General features: G+C 40.5%; 3 protein-coding genes across 4 annotated transcripts in view; 1 reads left to right on the plus strand and 2 right to left on the minus strand.

Annotated features, from left to right (window-relative positions):
• Nucleotides 1-5,648: 5,648 nt before the first annotated feature.
• Nucleotides 5,649-6,465, minus strand: LOC121967108 (amino acid permease 3-like). The gene has a single exon (XM_042517139.1). The coding sequence runs from the start codon at nucleotides 6,454-6,456 to the stop codon at nucleotides 5,767-5,769; it is 690 nt and encodes a 229-aa protein (XP_042373073.1). The 5' UTR covers nucleotides 6,457-6,465; the 3' UTR covers nucleotides 5,649-5,766.
• On the minus strand, nucleotides 6,463-7,571 carry LOC122055034 (amino acid permease 2-like). Its single transcript, XM_042616433.1, has 5 exons — nucleotides 7,481-7,571; nucleotides 7,180-7,413; nucleotides 7,005-7,098; nucleotides 6,705-6,919; nucleotides 6,463-6,620 (listed from the first exon to the last, which is right to left on the minus strand). The coding sequence occupies exons 1-5, from the start codon at nucleotides 7,569-7,571 to the stop codon at nucleotides 6,463-6,465; spliced, it is 792 nt and encodes a 263-aa protein (XP_042472367.1).
• A 267-nt stretch (nucleotides 7,572-7,838) lies between these two features.
• Nucleotides 7,839-27,137, plus strand: part of LOC121967107 (probable serine protease EDA2) — a 30,358-nt gene continuing 11,059 nt past the window's right edge. Inside the window, exons 1-7 of one of the 2 annotated variants that reach the window (XM_042517138.1) lie at nucleotides 7,839-8,200; nucleotides 8,377-8,502; nucleotides 11,135-11,290; nucleotides 12,889-13,068; nucleotides 13,739-13,855; nucleotides 14,979-15,032; nucleotides 15,104-15,175. In XM_042517138.1, coding sequence (XP_042373072.1) covers nucleotides 8,030-8,200; nucleotides 8,377-8,502; nucleotides 11,135-11,290; nucleotides 12,889-13,068; nucleotides 13,739-13,855; nucleotides 14,979-15,032; nucleotides 15,104-15,175 — 876 coding nt within the window. In that variant the 5' untranslated portion in view covers nucleotides 7,839-8,029. The remainder of the gene's footprint in view (nucleotides 8,201-8,376; nucleotides 8,503-11,134; nucleotides 11,291-12,888; nucleotides 13,069-13,738; nucleotides 13,856-14,978; nucleotides 15,033-15,103; nucleotides 15,176-27,137) is intronic. The other variant, XR_006107649.1, reaches the window with a different exon arrangement.

The raw sequence follows: 27,137 nt of genomic DNA on the forward strand, positions 1-27,137 counted from the left end.
AAGTAACGGTCATTCTTAGAGAGTAGTAGTAGTAGTAGTAGTAAGAAGGGTGGTCGTTACAATTTTGGCCTTCTCCTCGAGCAGACTTCCACTCCGACTTCTCGTCCCTCGAACGTCGTATACGTTCTTCTCGTCCACCAGTGTACTATTCCACGCACCTCGTCCCTTAGACGCACCAAGCCTGTCGGCTCTCTCCCATGTAATCCTTCTCGTTAGCCGCGTCTTTCGCTCGACTTTCTGTGCTCCTAAGCTCTTACACACTTAGACACAGGGAGCAAAAATCAACATGACCTAACTTAACTTGTTTGATCACATTAAAACAACCTTAGGGTTCCAACAATCTTCCCCTTTTTGATATGAGCAACCCAAGTTAAGTTAGGGTAAACAAATAAAGTTAAAGTAAAAATAAATTTTGCAATAAAGCATAAAAAGTAGAAAATTTAATATTTAGCTACCTCTCCCTAGATTTAATCTTTTTCTTCTCCCCATTTGATCACATAAAAAATGGAGTACCAAAAAAAACTCTAAGGGTAATACTGATTTAAAAAAAAATGGTATCAAGATTTGAAAATTAAAAAAATTCTCAGTAGTTTTAGAAGCTTTAAGTGTTGTAGACAAGTTTCTAAGTAAGAAAATTTTTTAAGCAAAAAAAAAATTTCAAGTAAAAAAAATCTAAGTAAACTCTGATTTTGAAAATTTTGAGAACAATTTTGATAGCTCTAAAAATGCAAATGTAATTTTTAGAAACATTTTCTAAGTAAAATACATTTTAAAAAAAAACTTAAAAGAAACTTTAAGTAAAAAAATTGAATTTAAACAAAAAAAATTCTAAAGAAGTTAAGCGGATTTGTAAAAAAAAATTAGATGTTTTTTTAAAAAAATTAAATAACTATTCAAAACATTATCTAATTTCAATTTTAATGCTTTATCAGTTGGTCAATTAAATATTTTATTTCAATATTTTGACTTCCAGGCTGTGGTGAAGCATTAGACCTTCTTAGTTATTGAATCATCAACTAGTTCTAGATAAAGACGCATAAAGAAATTAAACGTTTAATTTTCTCGCTGAAATCTCAAAGGTCTAAATAAAGTTCAAGTTATGCAAGACTTGGGAACCCAATATAGGTTCTAGTCAATTGGATTGATTAGATATTTCTTAGGGACATATTTCTTTAAAATATTTCTAATTTATCCTTTGTGATCTCTAAAATACTAATTTAGGTTATTGAATTTTCTAAAACTCGTGTTATATGAGCATACATTATTTTTTAAGTTACTTATTTCTTTTTGCAAAGTATCATTTTCCAGTTTAATCTTGTCAAACTCTTCTAATGGGCAAGATTTTGCTAAAATTAATTTTAAAATTTTAATTTCTTTTTCAAGTTTGCAACAATCTTTGTTTAATAATTTTACAAACTTAAACAACTTGTCAGGTGGGAGAGATCGTACCTGACTTACCTTGTTGATTTCGTTATCCGTAGCTCCCCCTGAACTGTTGTTTTCTTTTGATGTAACTCCCCCTTCATCGATGTTCTTGATGCTCATTTCGGATGAGCTTGCTTCGTGCTCATCTTCTTGATGACTTGCCATTAATGCAAGTCCGAAGAAAGCCTCGATTTCGACCACAAGAAGTCAACCGAATCGGAGCCTACGAGTCTGCGAAGGAGCTCTAGGAGAAATTCTTAGAGCTACATAAAGGAACCTCGGAGGCGAAACTCGCGAGACGAGATCTGCTTAGAAACCAGATCAGCAACATCAAACTGGAACAAGGTGAAACCGTTGCACACCTTCATTCAAGGATCAAGGAGCTCATCACTGGACTCACGAATCTCGGAGAAAAGGTAAGTAACCGAGATTCACTAAGGTGCGCTTAACGCATTCCCTAAAAATATTGAATGAGTATCATTAGTAGATGCTTATTATATATCTAAGGATTTAGATTCAACTACTTTAGAAGAATTATTTTCTACTTTTAAAGTCCATGAAACAAGATGTGCAGATCCGAAGAAGGAGCCAAAGCACAACATTGCCTTTAAGGCAACGATGACGTATAAGATTCAGAATCCTCTCTTGACGACAACGAAACAGTAATGATGGTAAGATAATTTAAAAAATTATTTAAATCTAGAAAATCTAACCATCTGCAGGATATAAAAAAAAGAACAATAAGATGCTACCACTGCAATAAAGAAGGGTATGTAAAAGATAACTGCCCTAAATTGAAGAACAAGGACAAAGGCAAGGACAAGAAGCACACCTAAACAAACAAATACAAGACCCTTAAGGCGACGTGGAATGAAACGTCGTCTGAATCAGAGGTCGAAGCCTTTTACGGACTTGCGTTGATGGCAAGCCATCAAGAAGACGAACACAAAGCAAGCTTATCCGAAATGAGCATTGAGAGCATCGATGAAGGGGGAGCTACATCAAAAGAAAGTAGTAGTTCAGGGGGAGCTATGGATGACGGGATCGACAAGGTAAGTCAGGTACGATCTCTTCCATCTGATAAATTATTCAAATTTATTAAATTCCTATAAAAAAATTGTTGTAAGTTAGAAAAAGAAATTATAGATTTGAAAATACGGTTATCCAAAGCATATCCACTAGAATTATGTGATAATTTGAAAATAGAAAATGACAAATTGAAAACAGAGATAGAATATTTGATAAATCATGTATGCTTATATAATAAAAATATTAGGAAATATAATCATTTGAACTGGTATTTTAATTACCACAAGGGGCAAATTAGGAAAATTTCTCAGAAAAATATTCTTAAAAGATTTTTAATTAATCCAGTTGGAAGAAACCTATATTGGGTTCCAAAATCTTTTATAAATTAAACTTTAATTAGACTCAGGGCTTTCAGTGAGAAAATTAAATGTTTAATTTCATTAAAAGACTTTGTCTAGAAAATGGTTGTTGCTCCAATAACTAAGAAGGCCTAGTGCCTCGTCACAGCCTGGAAGCCAATTAATGAAATAAAATATTTAATTGACTGACTGTTAAGTATTTAGAAATGCATTAAATTGTTTTTCAATTAGAATTTTTTTTAATAGTTAAAAGAACCCCAATTTTAATGTGATCAAAAGAGGAGTAGGGAAGAACAAGTTTGACTTGACTTATAAATTTCACTTAGAAATTTGTTTTTACTTGCAAGTCTCACTTAGAAAATTAAGCTTTTTTGTTAAAACTTATTTTTTTTACCCTTAGATTTTTTTGATACCCTAATTTTTATATGATCAAAGGGGGAGAAGGGAAGATTAAATCTGGGGAGATAATAGTTCAATTCAAATTTTAAATTTGAAAATCTTTTTGCACATTAATAGTTCAATTCAAAATTTAAATTTGAAAATATTTTTGCACTTTAATGCATAATTGTAATTTTATTATCTTTACTTTATGATTGATTTACCCTAACTTAATTTGGGTTGCTCATATCAAAAATGAGAAAGATTGTTGGAACCCCAATGTTATTTTTGGTGTGATCAACCAAGTTAGGTTAGACCCTGTTATGTTTTGATCCCTGTGTCTAAGTGTGTAAGAGCTTAGGAGCATAGAAAATCGAGCGGAAGATGCAGCCAGCGAGAAGGACGACACGGGAGATAACCAACAGGCTCGGTGCGTATGAGGGACGAGGTGCTGCGGAAGAGTACACTGGTGGACGAGAAGGACGCACGCGGCAGTTCGAGGGACGAAAAGTCGGGGAGGAAGGCTACTTGAGGAGAAGACCGAAAATTAGGTTCAGGTAAGCCCTATTCCATTGGCCGAAATCACCAAGGAGATCGTAGCAGCACAGGAGTGAAATGGGCCTGCAAGTGCTACTGGAGGCGCCTTCAAAGGCTGTTGAAGGCGCCTCTGTGCCTTCTGTGGAAGACGTCTTCTATGGCTGGAAGACGCCTTCGATGAACAGTGCCAAGACACCTTCTATAGCCATGGAGGCGCCTTCGACCTGACAATTTTGGCCGTTGTGGAAAGGATAAAATTTTATCCTTTGGCATCATTGGAGGCGCCTTCCAGCCCTCTGGAAGACGCCTTCAGCCTGCAGATAAATTTTCTAGGGTCTATAAAAAGGCCTCTGGATTTAAGAAAGATGTAACAACTTCGGTATTCAGTTTCCTAGTCATTTATGAGCTTTTACTGTGTATAAAAGATTTCTCTGCCTTAAGCGAAGAAGATTTTTAGTGAGTTTTCACCTGCCTTGAATTAACAAATATCTAGGTTGTAATAAAGTAAATAGTGACCTTTTACTTATTTCTTTTAAGTTGTTAATTTTGTTTTAGTTATTTTATTAATTTGAGTTGCAAGTCGAGAAAGATGTTTATTTTAGTGTTTCAGACAACTCAACCCTCTCCGGTCAATCTACCCGGACCGACATATTTTACAGTCCAAAATATGGATTATAAAGATTGATTGGTTGATTTAGATAGACCTTACTTGTTAAATAGATAAAGTCTATTCAAATCAACTAATAAATATAATGGTCCATCTTCTGACTTCTTTTATTTGAATGATCTCACTTGTTAAATAGGTAGGATTTATTCAAATCAATCAATGAATATAATAGTCCATACGATTCAAAGGATTTGCTCTCATACTATTTATCGTGCCAAGCCCAATTTTCAAGCAACGTAATCCCAATTTTCCAGCAACGTAATCTGTTTATCGAGCGTCGTTTTCTCCTCTCCACCAACGCCGCCCGCGCCGCCATTATCTCCAATCCTCTTGGTCCGTCAGCCAAAATCGGAAGACTGACCCTATCATCCGCCGGCCAAGATAAATGAACTGACCTCCAAATACGTTTGAACCCGGACGATGACAAACGTGAGAGTTATCTCCAACATAAAATATTTGACAAGTTACTATAAAGGTAGTAAAGAGAAAAGTTCAGTCCCCCTTGAAGTAGTATGATGGTTGAGCCATGCGTTATTCTCATATAAAATTTTATAGTTAAAATATGATGCATTTGAACATATTTTTTTTCATATCTTGATCACCTATATTACTAGTTAGTAGTCTTTTATGATTTACCTTTTACTTTTTCTATATTAATCTTTTACTTGTTCTATATTAATCTAGTGACGGTTTAATAGAACTACTAGGAAAAACTAATTGAGTTTTTTTGCCGCACGTGAAGGGAAAAGTTTAAATATATTAAGATTGAGTAAAAGCTCTTAAATGCTGACAAATAAGAAAGTTCACTTTGAGGGAACAGCTGAAGAAAATAAACAAAGGTTTACTAGATACTTCGAGGATGGAGAAGTCAAAATTCATAGAGGATTTTATCAATTTAAACTTCTGTTGAACCAGTGTGGAGATAATCGTTAGGAGGCCATTAATATACCATTATCACTTTTTTTAATGGAAAAGTTTGATTTAAATTGACAAGTCCTAATAATTGAAAGAGAATCCAATACCATAGGTGATTTATAAATTATAATTAATTTAGTCCTACTTAATTACTAATTTTAAAGTAAAAAAATATAATTTAAAATATAAATATTCAAATATATACAATTGTCTTATATAACATGACAAAATCTACATTCTGTAGTTCAGTTCAATAGATAAATTAGGGAAGAAAGTTATCGTATATAAAAAAATTATCTCTAAATAAAAAATTTCTAACTATTTCTTCTTCTTCCTCTCTACGTGCCTCTTTTAGTTTTAGTAAGGTCGTAGGATTCGTTCCTATGCTCTAGGTTGTTCGGTACTTGATTTATCTACTTTCGTCTAGTTGTGGGCCGACGACGAGGGAATTTAGTTTCAGTAGTTTGGCCTGAAGGGCCGATAGACCTTGAGATCGGTTAAAATTCCGGCGATGGACCCAATTGCTGCGGCGACCGAGATGACACAACAGGCCAAGCTCAGCAGTTGCAGGCACACCCACCTTGTGCTCCAACTGGGGATCTTCTTCTGCGCGATGTACATCTCCACCGGGAAGTAGACGGTGAGCGGCCAGAATCCGACGGCGCCGAGGAGGCCGACGACGTCGTTGAAGAAGGGGAGGAGCATCGAGATGATGGTCGTCGCCACCACGAAGACGGAGCGCCACAAGAGGCGGAAGAGGCTGAGCTTGTAGGAGCCCAGCGCGATCTCCTTGGAGAAGAAGGCAGCCTCCGGCCACGTCTTGGCCGTCCACTTCTCGATGAAGGAGAACAGAGGCTGGCAAAACACCTGGTAGGCGCCGACGAGGTGGACGACGATGGCGGCGTTGGCGATGTCGAGGAGCCAGAAGGGGTTGTAGAAGCCGAAACCGGTGAGCAAGTTGCCCGGCGCCTCGTCGCCGAACGCGCCGTAGCCCATGGTGCCGCACAGCATGTAGAACAAGGTGGTCGCGCAGATGCTCAGCATCGAGGCCTTCTTCATCACCACCGCCTCCGACGGCGGCGGACTTTTGATGGTGTCCTGAACGATCGAGGCATCAATCGGTACACCGAACGAGCAAATTAACATCTCCGATCAGTTCCCGAAACTTACTTGGATCTCTACGAGGATGATGGAGAAGGAGTAAGCGAAGGCAATGTCGCCGAAGGCCTGGAGGATGCGCCACGCCTTCTGCATCTCCGTCACATCGCCGACGCGGATTCCGGTGAGGTTTCCTTTGAATCGCTTATTCTCTGTTCGCAATCAGAGCAGAACACAGAGCAGTAAGCAGAGAACAGAGAGAGGTAGGTCGTCGCCCAACATCGTGCACTACTTACCTACGACCTGGACGATGCCGAGGGCGAGGCCGATAGTGGAGTAGGTGAAGGACATGACGGCGGCGACGATGGAGAGCCACCAGATCTCATCGAAGCCGGGAATCTGCGACAGGAAGATCTGTACGACGCCGAAGATGATCATGTAGGGATTGCTGTTGGTGCGGCAAGGATCGCTGTGGCCGTGCTCGTGGAAACAGTTCGATCTCTCGATTGCCCTGCTCCATGAACAGAGGAATTAGTCAGAGATGGAAATGTTCTTGTTCGGAGAAAACGGCGGCGAGCTTTTTGAGCTCCGCTTACGTCATGCTAATGGAGGAAGCGATGGTGTAACCGATGGCGACGCCGAAGAGGTTGGCGTACTGGATGAAGCCGCAGAGCTTGACCTTGCCGCCACCTGTTGCCGTCAACGCAGGTTACGCAGTCCATGAGATCGGAGCTTGCGTCGGATGGAGATCAGAGAGGGAGGCGAACTAACCGAGGAAAGCGCGGACGGCGTCGGTGTAGCTTCTGTTGCGGTTGCCGAAGAGGGGGTCGCCAGAGCGGTAGCAGTCGGCGAGGAGGGCGGCCGTGTAGTAGGTGACGAAGGAGAAGAGCAGCATGACGGTCGGGCCGATGATCCAGCCGAGCTGCGCGATGGCCCAGGACAACGAGAGCACGCCGGAGCCGATCACCGCTGTAACGATGTGCGCGGTCGCCGTCCACACCGTCCCTGAAACAGGCAACGCAGGCTACGAGTTAGGACGAGCGACGCGTTCGTGGTTTGATTCGTAACGCACCGGTTCTTTTGATGCGGCCATCGTCATCGTAACAATCGGAGCTCCCCGCCGACGACGGGTGACCCTGGTCGTTATCCGGCGAAACTTCCATCGCACTGGATTCTGCTTTTTGCCCTGAGCTACCTGGCGACGGATGAAAAGGAGGTCTTCGCCTTTGGTCAACGTGCAGTCTTCTTCCTAGGAAAAGAAAGGAAGTCAACTTAAGGAAACCCGGGCAGCCAATGAATCTATTTGCAGATAAAAAGGTTGACTTTTGTCAGCCACGGGCTAATTTCAGAAGTTAACGACATTTATTATTTATATGCTCGCAATCAGACCGGTCGAACCAGACCGGTTTCATTCGGTAAAGCTTAAACCGGCCCGGTCGGATTGCCATCTCCATTCTCCACCGTTCTCTCGCTCCGCCTTCCCACGCCACTTCTTGCGGCCGCTGCTCGCTCGCTCGCTCGCTCGCGTCCGCCTGAGCACCTCCGGCCGCCGCCTTCAGCGGTCGTCGCAATTGGATCGGTAGCTGAACAGCTCGCGTCGATCCACCTCTTCCCTATTAGCATGGCGAAGCTCTCCGGCCTCCTCCTCCTCCTCCTGCTCCCCCTGTGCTTGGATTCCCTATTAGCAGTTGAATCTCGTGATCTGCTCTCGCGCCAGCTTCATGATAGCAACGCCTACCTCACAAAAGAGGAACACTGGTTCGATCAGACGCTGGATCACTTCTCCCCCACGGTTTGAGGCTCACTTCTTTCTGTTTCATCGAATCCATATTATAATTGCATTTTTTTTTTCTAACCATGACGTCTGTGCCTTAATTTATGTTCTATATGGTTTCTCGCTTTGTTCTCTCCACCTTCCAGCGCCTTTTGCCCTCTGATTTTTACAAAGTTTCTTTGGTGCCCGTGCAGGATCATCGTAAATTTGGGCAGCGATTTTATGAATATGTTGATTTTTTCGAAGTTGCGAAAGGGCCAATCTTTCTTAAAATTTGCGGTGAATCTGCTTGCAACGGGATCGTTAATGATTATTTATCTGTGAGTATGATGCTTCTTGCTATTTCCGATTCCTGATTATCCTCTTTTTTTTTTTTTTTTTCGTTTTCTCCTTTCTTTTTCAACGAAATGGATCTCCAGCTCACCAGACCATGTGTATACAAATGTTAGTGGGAGAGTATCAAAGGGGTTCAGCGATGGAAGTGCATCTGTTGGAATTAGTGGTCGGTTCATTGTTATGCCATCTACACATTTTTTCTTGTACTATGCTGCCCTACACATTAATTCAGGTTTTTGGCTTCAGGATTTTGATTTTGATGTCGTCCTCATTGCCTTAAAGACTCATTGTAGAGAGCTAGGACTGCAAATGAATGCATGTTTGAGATCAAGCTTGGTGTTCACTTTGATAAAACTCATTTATGCTCTTTCAATAATAAAATAATATAGAAGACAAATAAGCTTGAATAGTGGTGAACTCAGTTTGTTAACATTCATGTGGCAAAAGGCAAAATCGCTCGCCCCCAGCGCCCCCGCCGCACCCGACCCCAGGCCATCACGAGGGAGGTAAATCACGGCAGCCGAGAGGGCAAGTGGTGGTGGGGTGAGTTGCACAGAGTATGGGGATTTACTCCCCGATAGCCCTGTGATTCGACCCCGTGACCTCATGTGGCAAGCATGCCACCACTTACCATCTTGGATGACCCGTGGGGTCCAGTTTGTTAACATTCATGAACAAGGTTCATGAACAATTTATGAATAAACTTATGTATAACTTATATAAAATTTAATTATAATTTTTTTTCATAATTTTTTTAATTCAAACTCTTAAAAGTATAGTAATTTATAAAACTTTACAATCTTAAATTATTCATAATATGTTAAAAATAAGGAAATAATATATGTTCCATGTAGTAGATAATGTTGTTAGTTGAGCGCTATAAAATGTCGAGCTCGGCTTGAGCTTGATAAGATTTTTGATAAACAAACTTGAACAAACTCAATACGTAAATAAATAAATTTGAACGCAGTAAAGTTTGGCTTGGATCGTTTACACCCCTATAGAGAGTCTCTTCCATTGAGCAAGGAAGGTTTTTGGTTTGCATACATGAAAGCTGTCCGCTCATGTTGCAATGCCAGAGTTATATAGGAGATGGATTTCAGCTGTCATACAAGGTGATGGTAGTGCATATAAGATACATTGGCATTCCTTATTAATTGAGGAAGGAGATCTAATATGCAGTTATAGGCATTTTGGTGTGAACGTTTGGAGTGTTTGAAGAAGTTGAATGAATGTGGCGGTCTATTATCATCCATGTCCAGATTTAGATTTTAATGGCACTTGCCCAACATGGTTATGTTTTAGTAGAATATGGGGAGACAGGGAAATGTTTCAAAGAAACATGAATGATTGGTTCGGTGTTGTTTACTTGTTTGTCAAACATTTTCTGTGGAAACAACCTGTTGGTATGTCAGTTGTGGTCTATGCTGCTGATTTTCCACAGCTTGAGTCACTGCCAGCATGTTGCATGTGTAAGTTTTTCTCTTGTTGGTTTAAACTTCAAATCAGTCTCATTTTAGACCTACATGTGTTAAAGTATTTTCTAGTGGCAATGTCCTTAGTGCCCACCATTTTCTTTTTTTTCTTGAGAAATCACGAAAATGGATTTATAACTATTATGAACAAATTATAATAGATGTATAAAATGTAAACTTATTGACACATGACTAGCACAGGATTATTGCAGGGTCATGTCAGAGGAACAATAGAGTTTGACAGATTTGCAATCTGGTTCGATGAAATCTGAGGTACTCTTGCCTTAATTCATTCAAGACATGCAGAGTTCAGCCGAATTGATTGTTAACCCAAAGGGTTCAGTTGAAGTGCTACTGAACTCTTGTAGTTCTGAGGTTAAACTTCATGAGCTTGAAGTTGTGTTTGTAAGCCAAAAGTTCAGTCAGGGACCATCTTGGGTCCTATTATAGTTATAAGCTATCAGATGGACACACTCTCTCTAAGGTGGTGGCACACAGCATAAGGGCTGAGCGCAAACAGTTCTTGTAGCCCATTAACGTTCATCCAAAGACATGTGGCAAAATTCGACTAGCTTTGTTGGCATCTCTTGGTCAGCCTGGTTTCCTTTTCATTATTACCTGTCCATTGATCACTCATAATATATGTGTAGTTTTAACCACACCAGTAACTCTAGGATCACAGCTTAGGATTCATGCTGGATTTTTGATGTTTTAGTTGAACAACATATATTTATGCATTAACTTATCTATTTTCATTCTAGCACTGGGGAAAAAATTAGATATTCTAAAAACTTCATCTTTGATTTTCTAAATAGTAATTAAGCTTCTGAAATTATATTGTCATGCTATTTCTTACACTATTGTGAGAAATACATATATATATGAGACCTTTGATGCTATTTATTCCAAATAGATATTTTCTTCATCTTACCATAGTTTGGGCTAAGACGCAGAACCCATTTCTCCATGCTTCATGAGTAGATTACTGGAACTGAAATCCTATTATTTTAGCATGTATGCATTATTTCTTACTTTATTCTGGCCATCATAAAGAATTGCCACCTGTTAGCTATGTGGATTATATGTGCATTAGATCTCGGTTTTCCTCGTTCCCTGGAATATTAACTTTTGCTACTCTTAGGTGATTGCAAAGAAGTTTGGTGCTGCTATAGTTTCGCTGGAGCATAGATACTATGGAAAGAGTTCCCCTTTCAAGGAACTAACAACAGCTAATCTTAGATTTTTGTCCTCTAAACAGGCTTTATTTGACTTGGCAGTTTTTCGCCAATATTACCAGGTAGGTAATACATTGTATTGTGCACTTGTCTACTCTTTTATTTCATTGTTAAAATTATGGTTCTTCAAATTCCTTTGAGGAATTATTCATATTATTTCATCTTTAACTAGTGTGCTTTCAAATCAGATTTGTTTATTAATTGGAAAACATTTTTGTTATCAGTTATACAGTCTCCTTTTTTGCAACGACAAATTTAAAAAATTTAAGAAGTTTTAACTTATTTCCACTATTTAGTCCTACTTTAATTGGGGCCCTTTATTGTGATAACATAGTGAAATTTCTGTTCTTTGACCATAAAAAAAGGAAAGAAACCTCTGCTGATGGCATCTGCATGCTCTACTGAAACTTGTTGGTTGAAACCTTTTGTCCAGAGCTGTTTGGATGTATGGGCATTACAATGCATTATGTACACTAGTTTTTGCATTGACAAATTTCAGAGCTTCATGGATCGACTGTTTAACGGCATTATATCTTCATTTGGTTCATTTTTCAAAGTGTGGTGTTCGGGGGGATACGCCATGCTTTGTCAGAGTGGAGAAAACTCGTTTACTCGTTTTTCTGTTTTCTCTGTTATTGTGATGACAATTCTTTTTTACTAAAGGGTTGATGGATCCAAGACTTCATCTTGGATTCTTTCTTTCAATTCCGTGCTTCTAAAAGCTTTCATGCTTCAGAAAATTTGAATTTCCTTTCTCAAAATAGTCCAATAGCATTTCATATCACTTATTAACTATGCTTAACTAATCTTTCATGAGCTTGGATTACCCTGTTTTATCTTGTAATAACCTTTTTTGATTCATTATAGTTGTGGGATGAATTATACCTGCAGGTTGATAGTATAAATACTCTCCTTCAACTCTTATCGATCACGTGACAACAAATTACTTTGCCAAGTCTCCAAGACAATAGTAATATCTATATTTAGTTGACTATTATTAGGATTAATGAGGAAATTGTTGTTTTTCTTACCCTATGTAGTTCCTTTGACCTTTACTTATATTCATCATTGTAGCTTTAAACTTTGTAGACTAGAATATGTGGTATTTACTATTGGGTCCCTAACAAATATCTAGGATTGTTGTAATATTCATGGTCATTTAAATTTTCTATACGTACCTAGTCTAGTATTTACCATATTTTAAGTATGCAGAATGCTAATCTGGATTGCTTCAGTATTTATGGTCATTTAAATTTTCTATAGGTTCCTACCATTGAGTCTAGCATTTACCATATTTGCACTACCAAATGCTAATGAATGTACTTCTTCAATGTTCAGACAACTTGACTCATTTTCAAGGACTGGAGGTCCTATGACTGATGTCTAATTAGAACCAATTATACCATGATGTGAGAAATTCTTTGCAACAGTGATGGAACTAACTAATTGCAAAGCCATTGCCAAATTCTATCATATTTACTACACATACTGTTACCTTCTCCAAACTTTTTTTGTTACAAGAACTTGCTAGGACGATGACTTTGTTTTTCCACATTCTATTGAGCAGTAGTCCCTCAGCAGTTTTTTTTTTTTTTTTTTTGCATTAGAAGTTACCTGGAGCCTCAGTTTATTTTTTTTTCTTTTTCTTTTTATTCTGCAGGGATATTTGAATGTAAACTATAATCTATCTAGAGAAAGTCCTTGGTTTGTTTTTGGAGTTTCCTATTCTGGAGCACTCAGTGCTTGGTTCCGCTTGAAATTTCCTCATCTAACTTGTGGAAGTCTTGCAAGCTCTGCAGTTGTCCTTGCAGTTTACAACTTCACAGAGTTTGACCAGCAGGTGCATGAACTATGCCTCTCCCTTTCTGTCCATTTTCATGTTCAAAATTTGCAAAATCTTGTTTGTTCATCAGAAAATTACTGGCTGATTTTGGAGGATTTCAATCATCTTCCAGTTTGCTCGCTTAGGCTGATTCTGAATGTTCTGTTTATCATTTTACCTGTGTCTCAGTGAGATTTTTGACATTAGCAATAAAGAAAAAAGCTATTAGAAATGGATGGCGAAATTATTCTTGCAGTAAGTTGTGTAGATTAAGAACCTAGGGTCCCATGAGTCTTGTTGTATTATGGCAGGAAGTTGGTTTTTGCAGGTGAAAGTGGAGGGCGATTGGAAACTTTTTAGATTAAGAAGTGAAGGAAGAGTAGGAAGAGAGGCCACTAACTACATTTGAATTTGATAGTTTTTAGTTAATTGCTCAATTCAGTTTTAGGACAATTTAGCTACTTAAGTCACGCTAGGAGTTGAACCTTGGCTGTCACTTTGTACCTTAAGAACTATTATTGTATTTTAACACGAAAAGTAATTTATGAGTGAAGCAGAATTCTTTATATATTTTGTTTGGAGTCACATTTACCACTTGATAATGGAATATTTTGTAAAATAAGTATCTAGGAATTCAGGCTTACTAGTTTCCTATGGCTAACCAAACATTTACTTTGACTCTTCACAGGTTGGTGAGTCAGCTGGTGCAGAATGTAAATCTGCTCTTCAACAAATAACTTATCTTGTAGATGAAGAACTTAAAACTGATAGCAAATCAGTGAAAAATTTATTTGCAGCAGCTGAGGTAAATTCTCATTGCTAACTATGATTTAACTTCAAAGAACTTTGGTATGTCTTGTGTGAGATAATATCTGTTGTCATGGTTGATATCTCTGCTGAAGTTTGTTTTTAGTTTTTAGAGTGCTTATATAATTTTAAGTTTTGAAACACTGAAGAACAGTTTATTGCATTTCTATGATGAGGAAAGAGGTTGTTTTCTGATGTATAATGGGAAAAGTTTGATTTTATATCTGTAATTTGAAAGCCCTGTTGTTATCTTCTAGCTCAGTTTCCTATCAAAACGGCATGTGGCACCCTCTTCTCTACTAGGCATCCTGATTAATTGTGGCAATATTACAAATTACTCCAGATTTTTTTTGTATTTTACATTTATATCCTTTGGCAGCCTTATCTGGGATTGATTCTGGCAATATTATAAAGTGCCCCTTGAAGTTTCATAATTCACATTTTAGCTGCGAGTCACCTCATCTTGGATTAATTTTGACAACATTACAAATTTGATCTTTAAAATCTTCATCATTCGCATTATTACCCTTTACAAAAATACAATTTGCCCTTTTACAGTAAATATGGGACCCAAATTACAATTTATCTCTGAGTTTTTTCTTCTCTTATTTCTTGAAACACTTGTGATCTGTCACTCTGCTGTCATTTCAATTTCTGTACCAATCACACACTGTTTTGTGTTGTGGTCACCGATCATCTCAGTTCCTCTCTAACAGGAACCACTTGGAGCTTGTCAGTTGTTATCCTGACTTTGATGTCCATATTTGTGCTTGTCACATCGCCTTGCAACTTAGCTTTATTCTTGCTTACGAGCATTGCCACATGCCTTCTATGCACCACCTCGAGACTCTACTTGACTACTGGCTGTCTGGACTGCTGCTAGTTCTACGTTCCATTGCGACCAACTCTCTATCTCAAGATCGAATTTTGTTCTATCCTTTTTAGTAGAGCTTGTTTAGAACTAGCCTCAAAATAGGGTTCTTGTTTTGGCTAAATCTAGTTTGTATTCATGTAATTATCCTCTCAGTACTTTCACTATATTTTGGGTTTATAGTTTAAGTTCTATGCTAACGTGTCCGACGTACTGTTTTAGTTATTTGTTATGTTGTCTATTTGTGCAGCTTAAGAATGATGTTGATTTCTTGTACTTATTGGCTGATGCTGCAGCAATAGCGGTAAGCAGATTACATAATAGGACTGAAATATGGTGCTTTTGACACTCACCAAATGTTTTTGACTTGTTTAGTTTCAGTATGGGAATCCAGATGTACTATGCTCTCCTATTGTCGATGCCATGAAGAATGGGAAGAATTTACTGGTAAGCTTTTCTCTAGCTCTTTGCTTTCATATGATATTTGCAATTTTTTATTTTATAAATATTTTCTGAGCACCTTACCTACCCCTGGCTAGCCTATAGGCTGGGAGGGTTCCTTCTTCCCTTTGTTAACTAGTGGGAATAGTTGCTCTCACTTGACAGACCTAAGACATGGCAAGGAATTGGTCCTTGTTGCCAGTTTAGGTAGTAGAGAATTCCTTTTCTTGTTGCCAGGCTTATGAGGCAGTCAACATAGCCCAAGTAAGGTGCAACTTCGGTTGAAGCCTATGCTTTCAGTTCACTTTCTATTTGTTGGTTCTCTAGTTGATTGCCTAGCCTGTGCCACACCTTAAAAAGCTTTGGAATGACAATTTCACTTCTCATGGACATGGGACCTGCCTCAAACTTGTCTTTGAATTTTAGCATAAGACCATAGTGGATAATAGAATGGGTAGCTATTTGCTAGTCTAGGGCTTTACTTTTGTGCTTTGGTTCTAAATTAACTAAGCATCCAATCAGAATTGAATTCTTGCTTCTCCTTGCTTAAACGAGAATTCACTCTTCCAAGTTTTTATTCCTAGAAGGCTAGATATTAAACCCTTCGTCCAAGGAACATAGTTGTGCACATTGTAGACATCGAACTTTCAAGCATTGACAAGGTAGCTGGTGAGTGGTGACTTCCTAGTCTGACTTCTCTCCCTCACCCGTTTATTCTTCCTAAAGTTAAAAGACACCATCCTACATTCCGCGATTGGTGATGAATTTTTTGGCAAATTCCATTGCCTTAGTGAAGGGAAAGACTAACTACTAATGACACACTACTACTTCCATTTGATCTATCATTTTAACCATGATTTAAAATTTTGAGTCGCATCAAAGTTTCGATTTATGAATATAGTTTTGATACCGTATCGTGGTGTTTCGATATGGTTTTGATACTTTTTAAAATACAAATATATTAATTAAAAAATATTTTTATTAATATTTAATTATTATAGATGCATTTGAGACATTGGATCTTGAGTTCAAGTTTTGATATTATCTTGTGAAATATTTGACGGTTATTGAGTAAAAGTCAAACCATGATTTAAAGTGCCGAGTCGAGACGGTTGAAAAGGCAATCGACACCGACACGACCCTGGCACTAGACCCACGACAGCTGCGACATGTTGCGCGACCCCATGACCGTAGCGGAGGGGTAGGTCGCACCAGAGGAGTCACGCGATCCCCGCGGCCATGGCTGAGGGGTTGTGCAACCCCACGGCAGTGTCGAAGTCACGTGAGCTTGCAAGTGGTGTCGGATTTCGGATTTTTTATAATTAAACTTAGGTTAATTATTTTAATTAACTTCTAGCTATGATGGAGATAATCTAAAGAGGCTTTATTAAACCCTAATAAAATTATCTAATTAATTTTATATTTCATTTATTTTAATTTAAAAATTATAATAAAATTTTTATTTATTTATTTATCTATTTTCATATCTTTTTCTTATTTTAAAGATTATTTTTTATATTGTTTATTTTGTTTGTTTTTTTAAATATTTATGTTAAATACTTTATTTTTTAATTAATATATTTTATATTTAAAAAATACCGAAACTATATCAGCATAACACGATACGATCGAAACTATGTCTGTCACGCTCCCGGTAGTCCTTGCCAGAAGAAATTTCGACAACATCTCCCCTGTACGGGTGACAATATGAAACTTTACTACAAGCCCTCAGGACCACACATACCTCGGCCAACACGACCAGAACATATACAATGAAATAAACAAACACCCACGCAGTTTATATAATCTCAGCCTCTGCTTACACAACCACGTAGTTTATTTGAAAACAACCTACTCCACTACTACGACGGAAAACGCAAAACACAACAGAGAAACCTTCGCAGCGGAAAAATAAGTAGTAGACCAAAACTCGATAAAGATCCTCGAGTACAATCCTACATCACAAGTGTATATAAATACATAACAAGGAACCAAAAGTCCAAAGAGTAGAAAACCGTCGCGAAGCAAAGTGGTGGGGGACTAGCGACTAGAACCTCCTGACAACATCAACTTGAAATGGTAATATCAACGGGGTGAGTCAAATCCTCAGCGGATACTAAGCTGACATGCATAGTAAATTATAACTAATAGTAATAGTCATGGAGTACAGTCTCCTAGACAAAAGCTGGAAATGCAAAACAGAAAAGGGCTGAAGAGAACTATACTCCTATCAAGATAGGTCGTCAGACCGAAAATAACATGTCCCTGTATGCATGTCAACCATATGCATCCATCCAATATGCAGCAATAAAGTGCAGCAACCACAAGCAATAAATGCAATCATGCATATGATGCAAATGACATGGTCACCCCTGACGCCATTCAACCATCTCACACACGATGGTGAGACCGAGTGAGTAGGGCTATGACAATTGTGCATTCTGCCGTCACTGCTCCTGATGAGTGACCGAGTGGACTGGATGCTGTCGGAGTACACCTGTCCTCCTACCCCAAATCATAAGTGGGGGAGCTCAGTGCTCTCATCTCCCTGACACAATCCAGAGGAGGGATCCTTGCCAGCTACCACGTTGCGTCACCACTACCCATGAGTAGACCAGCGGAGCCAAACAGAGCAAAACTGCCACACACCCTGACTGATATATCACTAACCCATGAGTGGTTGTGTGTGCAGATCCATGTAACTGATGATGCGCTCAACAATAATGGAGCTGCCAATCGCTCAGCATGTAATCATGCGAGATGGTGCATGAAATAATCAGATCTAGGTACACATGTCAGATATGGTAAATGACTAGTCCGGTGTATCGTAAGGCATGGTATGTCACTACCTCTATGAGCATAAATAGTCATGGCAATAAACAAGATGGTATAAAACATAGATGCAGAACAGATAAAAGCATGCAACAGGTATCATGTAGTGACATACCAAAACAAAGATAAACATAATTATTATTAAAGGCTATAACCTACTACGCATATCAACATGACGTATCAAAAGAGATAAGTCAAGGTACCTGCCTTAATCAATAGTTCGTATCGGAACAAATCCCACGCCAAGTTGTCCCTCTCAACCAAAAACCTGTATCAAAATGTCCAGTTTAGCTAACTCTATCATGCATCAATTAGCTAAACTAAATCCTAATCCAATTAAGAAATTCCAAATTGGATCCACCTAATGCATTCAACGTAGACATGAAACCCATGCTATGTAAATCTGATATCCAAGGCCAACTTACCTTAATTTACCAGAGATCTTGCTGCTGGAAAATCTGTGGTTGGAGCTATGGATTGTCCACGCACAATATCGACCGAAGCAAGGTAAAAGGGTGCTGCCCTCCACATCAAATGTTCCCTAACTCAACACATTACATTTAAATTCCAAGTTCCTCATGATAATCATAACCAGTTAATGATTCCATTCAAAATCATCATAAATTGCAAACTCTAGCTTACCTTAATATGATTGCTCCCTGTTGTCCCACAACCGAAGACCTTGCTTCCTAAAAGGGTGAGCAACGCTAGGAAGATCTATTGTCATCTGAACCAAATACCCAAAATCAGTAGCAGACCTAAACTGAAATTAGGTCTCGATTATTACCCAGATCTGTCGGAAACAAGAGAAGGCGCACAGATGAGAATAGGGCTTGTAGGTGGCTCGACAGAACATGGTGATCAGCAAACAGTGAGTAGGGCACGGCTCGGAGACAACGCGAGAGTCGGACTCCGATGATTCGAAGAGGAAATCCGCGATTCGAGCGATGATCCGAGTCTAGAGCTCGGCCTCAGTGATCCCTTGCTCTGAGCCGTAGGTAGCGCGAGTGGATCGGGCGGATGTGGCAGTGGGACGACGTTGCTGCGAAGAGCAGATGGCAGCGCCGCTTGTCAACAGGCAACAGTGGATCGAGTGGTAGCCATGGAACTAGGTTAGCTCTAAGGCAGAGGGAAGGGATCGAGAGGAGGGTTTTCGGCGCGAGAGGGAGAAGGTGAAGAGAAGAGGCGGGCCGATTGTGGACCTCAGCGTCGAGGTCGGTGACACCTGGGCAGAGATGAAAGAGGAGAGGTTCGGCTTTAGTTGGGGAAGAAGAGGAATCAACGATGGCTGTGGATCGTGAGGAGATAAAAGGATTGGGGGGAGGTAGGCGATTGGGTTGGGGGAGGAGAAACGACGCCGTCGGGGAGGAGAAAAGGGTTTGGGCTCGGGAGAGAAAAGAAGGAAAAAGAAAATAAAAATTCAACTTTTTTTCGTTGAAATGGAGTAGCCTAAACAGATTTTCCCGTGACCCAATATTTATCCAGTAACCTACACCATACGACCTCCGAAAAATTCTCAAATTTTTTTTAAAAATTTCGTTAAGGTTATTTCTCTATTTTTTAATTTTTGTTGCCATATTTTACATTCTCCCCCACTAATAAAATTTGGTCTCCAAATTTCGTTATTTACCTTCAGCAAGTACTAGCAATAAATAGATAGTATAAATGCTGAACGAAAATTAACCCACGTACCTCAAGTGAAAAGATGGGGGGTATCGAGCTCGGATCGTATCCTCGAGCTCTCAGGTAGCCTACTCGTCAGAATGATGTTGTCATTCGACTTTAACCAGTCGGATAGTCTTGTTCCGCAGTTGACGCTCTTTCTGGTCCAGAATCCGTACTGGAACCTCCTCGTAGGTAACGTCAGGCTGAATGGAAACTGGTATATCTGCCAGAGCATGTGCTGGGTCGGCTATGTATCTCCTCAACATAGACACATGGAACACATCGTGAACGCTTGCTAGAGCCGGTGGCAGCGCTAGACAATAAGCTACTGCTCCAATCCTCTCCAATATCTGGAAAGGCCCAATGTATCGTGGAGCTAGTTTACCTCGGAGGCCAAATCTCTTCACCCTTTTCGTGGGTAAAACTCTCAGGAATACATGGTCGCCAGTAGAGAACTCCAAGGGTCTGCGTCTCCAAACAGCATAACTCTTCTGGCGGTCCTACGCCTCTGACATCCTCCGTCTGATAGTACGGACCAACTCTGCCTCCTGCTGAGCTCTATGAGGTCCTAACAGCTGGGTCTCCCCAACCTCCTCCCAGAGGGTGGGTGTCCGACAAGGCCTACCATACAATGCTTCAAACGGTGCCATCTGGATAGCCGAATGATAGCTGTTGTTGTAGGCGAACTCTACCAATAGCAAGTGGTCCTCCCAACTGGCTCCAAAATTCATAACACAAGACCTCAACAAGTTTTCTAGAGTCTGAATGGTCCGCTCTAACTGGCCATCTGTCTGCGGATGGAAAGCTGTGCTGAATCGGAGCTGTGTGCCCAAGGCCTGCTGCAGACTCTGCCAGAACCGGGACGTGAACCGTGGGTCTCTATCCGATATAATACTCATAAGAACACCATGTAATTTGATAACCTCTCTGTAATACAGCTCTGCCAATCGGTCCAGAGAGTGGGTTTTCCGGATCGTTAAGAAGTGTACGGATTTGGTTAGTCGGTCAACGACTACCCAAATCGCGTCGTGACCTCGTCGTGTCCTAGGTAATCCCACCACAAAATTCATAGTGATGTGCTCTCATTTCTACTCTGGAATCGGAATCCTCTGAAGTAATTCGGCAGGTCTCTGGTGCTCAGTCTTCACCTGCTGACAGACAAGACATCTAGCTACAAATTCCGCGATGTCTTTCTTTATGCCGTTCCACCAATAGGAACGCCTCAAGTCTCGATACATGCGGGTCTCGCCTGGGTGGATCGCAAATCGAGAGCGATGAGTCTTCTGAAGTAGCTTCTCCCTGACTGGGTGAGATGGAGGTACGCATAATCGGCCTTGGAAATATATAATACCCGCGTCATCTCTGGTGAATTCTGTTTGCTGCCTTGAAGCTATCTGGCTGCCAATGGACTGTAAATGCTAATCACCGGCCTGGGCCTCTCAGATCCTCGTCCTGATCGACGACTGAGCAACCATGGTAACCAGAATACTCTGCTCTGTCCGTCCCTACTCCTCAAGGCCCAACTCGGAGAAACTATAGTCGTAATCCTTCAGGAACTCCATTCATCTCCTCTGTCGGAGATTAAGTTCCTTCTGAGTGAAAATGTATTTGAGACTTTTATGATCAGTGAGAATCTCAAAAGTAATACCATACAGATGATGCCGCCAAATCTTCAAAGCAAATATAATGGCGGCTAGCTCCAAATCATGTACTGGGTAGTTCTTCTCATGTTCCTTCAACTGACGAGAAGCATAAGAGACTACTTGCCGTGCTGCATCAGGACAACGCCCAAACCTTGAAGAGAAGCGTCGGTGTAGAGTACGAATCTGTCCTCTCCAGAAGGTAAAATCAAAACTGGTGCCAACACTAATCTCCGCTTCAGCTCCTGAAAATTGGTCTCGCAAGCCTCGGACTATGTGAACTTCACGCCTTTCTTGGTCAGGAGTGTCAGCGGCATGACGATACGCGAGAAACCCTTGATGAAATGTCTGTAATATCCGACTAATCCCAAGAAACTCCGGATCTCCTGAACTGATTTCGGCTGCTCCCAACTGCTGACAGTTTCGATCTTCTAAGGGTCTACTGAAATACCTCGACTGGAAAATACGTGATCCAAAAAACCAACTGAGGGTAGCCAAAAAGCACACTTGCTGAACTTCGCGTATAGACGATGCCGTCGAAGAGTTTCCAAGACTATGCGAAGATGCTGTGCATGCTCCTCCTCGAAACGCGAGTAGATCAAAATGTCATTTATGAAGACAACAATGAACTGATCTAGATACTTCAGAAAGATGCGGTTCATCAAATCCATAAACACCGCTGGAGCATTGGTAAACCCAAATGACATTACCAAAAATTCATAATGTCCGTATCTGATACGGAATGTTGTCTTCTGAATATCAGATTTTTTAACTCTCAGCTGATGATATCCGACCTGCAGATCAATCTTAGAATATACTGATGTACCTCTGAGCTGATCAAATAAATCCTCGATCCGTAGTAAGGGGTACTTATTCCTGACGGTCACTGCATTCAGCTGTCTGTAATCGATGCACAACCTCAGAGTACCATCCTTATTCTTGACAAATAATACCGGAGAACCCCACGGAGAAACACTAGGGCAAATAAATCCCCCGTCTAATAACTCCTGGAGTTGGACCTTTAGCTCATCCAACTCTTTTGGTGTCATACGGTAAGGAGCTTTCGATGCTGGCGCGGTCCCCAGAATCAGCTCAATAGCAAACTCCACTTGCCTTCGGGGAGGCAAGCCTGGTAGCTCATCTGGAAATACATCCGGATATTCTCGGACCACTGGAACGTCTGAGAGTTGAGTACTACTGCTGTCATCAGTATTAATCAAGGACAAAAGAAATCCCTGACAGCCATGTGACAGCAGCTTCTGAGCCTGCATCGCAGAAATGACCGATATGTCGTCGTCCCTGATGCCAGTGAAATCCCACGAGGGTTGGTTCGGAGGTCGGAATGTGACCACCCTCGTCTGGCAATCAACCGTGACATGATATGCAGACAGCCAATCCATGCCAAGGATAATGTCGAACTCGACCATTTCCAGTACTAGTAAATCAACCGTGAGTATAATGTTGTCAAAATTTAACGGGCAACCTCTGACCTCCTGAGTGATGTCCAATGTATCACCGGACGGTAGGAAGACGGTAAGTCGTTGCGGTCTAAGAGTAGGTAGTCTACCTATGTCTCTCATGAAGGCACGGGAAATAAAGGAATGCGAGTTACCAGTATCTATTAGCATATCAGCGGATAATGCATAAAGTAAAATCATACCGCGGAAAACGGATCCGTCGGCCCGTTGCGCATCCTCTCTGGTAACCGCGTGAATACATCCGGTCTATGGCCTACCATGCTCAGTGAATTAAATATCGGTGCCGAAACTTAACTTGGTAAGGATCTGCTACAATGCATTTCATTTGCTCCTAACCAAGATAGGTTTTCAATCCACTATCAGAATGAGACATTTCAAGTGTCCGAGGTGCTAGTATTGGTCCCTAACACAACTCTAAGTGGAGGAAGCCACTGAATTTTAGTGGTTGTACTAATCACCAACCCTAGACGTAGGAGGAGGACTAGGGAAAGGAAGAGGAATCACATAACTCATATAAGTGTGTTGTAGAGGAGGTAAGAAAGGATAGGGAAAACAAAGGAATGAATGGCGGAATCAAATACAAGAAGAAAAGGATATTTTAGGAAGTCCAACTGGTTATCCTTGTGGAATAGTACATGTACAAGCCCGTACCAAACAGACCCAAATGAATGCATAGTCCATTATTCTAGATTTATATTATACTATGGGAGTGGGTACAGCAGGTACGATCGAGGTAGGTACCTTTGAAACCGTCGAAGTCTAAGAGCTCGACGCGCCCGCAGTACCATGTGGAGTTTGTCCCTGATCGACAGGCTCGACCCTAGTAGACATCTCTAGCGACTCCGTCGCCAAGGATTCCATCGTCCTCTTGCATGGACATCTTGCACCACGTCTCGAGCGGGAATACGTGCATTTTGCCTCATCTCTGATTAAATTATGTCCCAGACATTACTACAAGTATCAAAATTATAAAAGTTAACATTTTACCTATTTGTCGTCTGGAGATGTTCCGTCGCTGTCCAGTTCTCATTTATGACCTCGGAACTCCGAAACGAGAAAAATCAACGGAAATCTGTACAAATCCGGACGGAATTCCGAAACATAAAAATCGACGGAAATCCATATAAATCCGAAAATACCTAGATTGACTCGCAAAATTGGGCTATGATACCAATAAAATATTGGTATCAGATTATCTCGAAAATCCAAAACATGAAAAGCAGGTATCAGAAACCTGCTCTGATACCAAAAATATTAGTATCAGATTACTCGAAAATCCATAACACATCAGACAGGCATCGTAAACCTGGCTCTGATACCAAAAATATTGTCACGTCCCAGGTAGTCCCTGCTAGAAGAAATTTCGGCAACATCTCCCTACGGGTGACAATATGAAACTTTACTACAAGCCCTCAGGGCCACACATACCTCGGCCAACACGGCCGGAACATATACGATGAAATAAACAAACACCCATGCAGTTTATATAATCTCAGCCTCTGCTTACACAACCACGCAGTTTATTTGAAAACAACCTACTCCACTACTACGACGGAAAACGCAAAACACAGCAGAGAAACCATCGCAGCGGAAAAATAAGTAGTAGACCAAAACTCGATAAAGATCCTCTAGTACAATCCTACATCACAAGTGTATATAAATACATAACAAGGAACCAAAAGTCCAAAGAGTAGAAAACCGTCGCGAAGCAAAGTGGTGGGGGACTAGCGACTAGAACCTCCTGACAGCATCAACTTGAAATGGTAATATCAACGGGGTGAGTCAAATCCTCAGCGGATACCAAGCTAACATGCATAGTAAATTATAACTAATAGTAATAGTCATGGAGTACAGTCTCCTAGACAAAAGCTGGAAATGTAAAACAGAAAAGGGCTGAAGAGAACTGTACTCACCAGGACCTCCTATCAAGATAGGTCGTCAGACCGAAAATAACATGTCCTGTATGCATGTCAACCATATGCATCCATCCAATATGCAGTAATAAAGTGCAGCAACCACAAGCAATAAATGCAATCATGCATATGATGCAAATGACATGGTCACCTCTGACGCCATTCAACCATCTCACACACGATGGTGAGATCGAGTGAGTAGAGCTATGACAATTGTGCATTCTGTCGTCACTGCTCCTGATGAGTGACCGAGTGGACTGGATGCTGTCGGAGTACACCTGTCCTCCTACCCCAAATCATAAGTGGGGAACTCAATGCTCTCATCTCCCAGAGACAATCTAGAGGAGAGATCCTTGCCGGCTATCACGTTGCGTCACCACTACCCATGAGTAGACCAGCGGAGCCAAACAGAGCAAAACTGCCACACATCCTGACTGATATACCACTAACCCATGAGTGGTTGTGTGTGCAGATCCATGTAACTGGCGATGCGCTCAATAATAATGAAGCTGCCAATCGCTCAGCATGCAATCATGCAAGATGATGCATGAAATAATCAGATCTAGGTACACATGTCAGATATGGTAAATGACTAGTCCGGTGTATCGTAAGGCATGGTATGTTACTACCTCTATGAGCATAAATAGTCATGGCAATAAACAAGATGGTATAAAACATAAATGCAGAACAGATAAAAGCATAATAGGTATCATGTAGTGTCATACCAAAACAAAGATAAACATAATTATTACTAAGGCTATAACCTACTACGCATATCAACATGACGTATCAAAAGAGATAAGTCAAGGTACCTGCTTTAATCAATAGTTCGTATTGGAACAAATCCCACGTCAAGTTGTCCGTCTCAACCAAAAACCTGTATCAAAATGTCCAGTTTAGCTAACTCTATCATGCATCAATTAGCTAAACGAAATCCTAATCCAATTAAGAAATTCCAAATTGGATCTACCTAATTCATCCAACGTAGACATGAAACCCACGCTATGTAAATCTGATATCCAAGGCTAACTTACCTTAATTTACCAGAGATCTTGCTGCTGGAAAATATGTGGTTGGAGCTATGGATTGTCCACGCACAGTGTCGACCGAAGCAAGGTAAAAGGGTGCTGCCCTCCACATCAAATGTTCCCTAACTCAACACATTACATTTAAATTCCAATTTCCTCATGATGATCATAACCTGTTAATGATTCCATTCAAAACCATCACAAATTGCAAACTCTAGCTTACCTTAATATGGTTGCTCCCTGTTATCCCATAGCTGAAGACCTTGCTGCCTAAAAGGGTGAGCAACGCTAGGATGATCTATTGTCATCTGAACCAAATACCCAAAATCAGTACCAGACCTAAACGGTCTCGATTATTACCCAGATCTGTCGGAAACAAGAGAAGGCACACAGATGAGAATAGGGTTTGTAGGTGGCTCGGTAGAACCTGGTGATCAGCAAACATGGAGTAGGGCACGGCTCGGAGACGACACGAGAGTCGGACTCCGATGATTCGAAGAGGAAATCCGCGATTTGAGCGATGATCTGAGTCTAGAGCTCGGCCTCAGCGATCCCTTGCTCCGAGTTGTAGGCAGCGCGAGTGGATCGGGCGGATGTGGCAATGGGACGACGCTGCTACGAAGAGAAGATGGCAGCGCCGCTTGTCAGCAGGCAACAATGGATCGAGTGGTAGCCGCGGAACTAGGTTGGCTCTAGGGCAGAGGGAAGGGATCGGGAGGAGGGTTTTAAGCGCGAGAGGGAGAAGGTGAAGAGAAGAGGTTGGCCGATCGTGGACCTCAGCATCGAGGTCGGCGACACCTGGGCAGAGACGGAAGAGGAGAGGTTCGGCTTTGGTTGGGGAAGAAGAGGAAACAACGATGGCTGTGGATCGTGAGGAGATAAAAGGCATTGGGGGGAGGTAGGCGATCGGGTTGGGGGAGGAGAAACGACGCTGTTGGGGAGGAGAAAAGGGTTTGGGCTCGGGAGAGAAAAGAAGGAAAAAGAAAATAAAAATTCAACTTTTTCTCGTTTAAATAAGATAGCCTAAACAGGTTTTCCCGTGGCCTAATATTTATCCCCGTAACTTACACTATACGACCTCCGAAAAATTCTAAGAAATTTTTTAAAAATTTCGGAAAATTCCGTTAAGGTTATTTCTCTATTTAACCTTATTATTTAATTTTTGTTGCCGTATTTTATAATATCGTTTCGGTTTAGGACCGAAACCTCGGCACGGGTCGAAATTTTCAACCTTGAGTCAAACTATGATTAATTAAAGCCGACCTAATAGAAATGGCTAGATCAAGTAGTTTTAAATTGAATTTAATTTGGATTTATTTTGATCAATTAAAAATTAAATCAAATTTATTATATATATATATATATATATATATATTCCCTAAGAATCTCTCCCTTCCATCTTAGAGGTTTAT

This window comes from Zingiber officinale, chromosome 3B (genome assembly GCF_018446385.1).
Source record: "Zingiber officinale cultivar Zhangliang chromosome 3B, Zo_v1.1, whole genome shotgun sequence".
In the NCBI taxonomy this organism is placed as follows: domain Eukaryota; kingdom Viridiplantae; phylum Streptophyta; class Magnoliopsida; order Zingiberales; family Zingiberaceae; genus Zingiber; species Zingiber officinale.

Bases quoted from the DNA above. Each gene is read 5' to 3' on its own strand.
- LOC121967108 (XM_042517139.1), bottom strand. From the start codon at position 6,456: ATGTTAATTTGCTCGTTCGGTGTACCGATTGATGCCTCGATCGTTCAG.
- LOC122055034 (XM_042616433.1), bottom strand. From the start codon at position 7,571: ATGGAAGTTTCGCCGGATAACGACCAGGGTCACCCGTCGTCGGCGGGG. The intron at 7,099-7,179 runs GTTAGTTCGCCT...TGACGGCAACAG, and splicing joins CGCCGTCCGCGCTTTCCTCG to GTGGCGGCAAGGTCAAGCTC. The intron at 6,621-6,704 runs GTAAGTAGTGCA...GATTGCGAACAG, and splicing joins CGGCATCGTCCAGGTCGTAG to AGAATAAGCGATTCAAAGGA.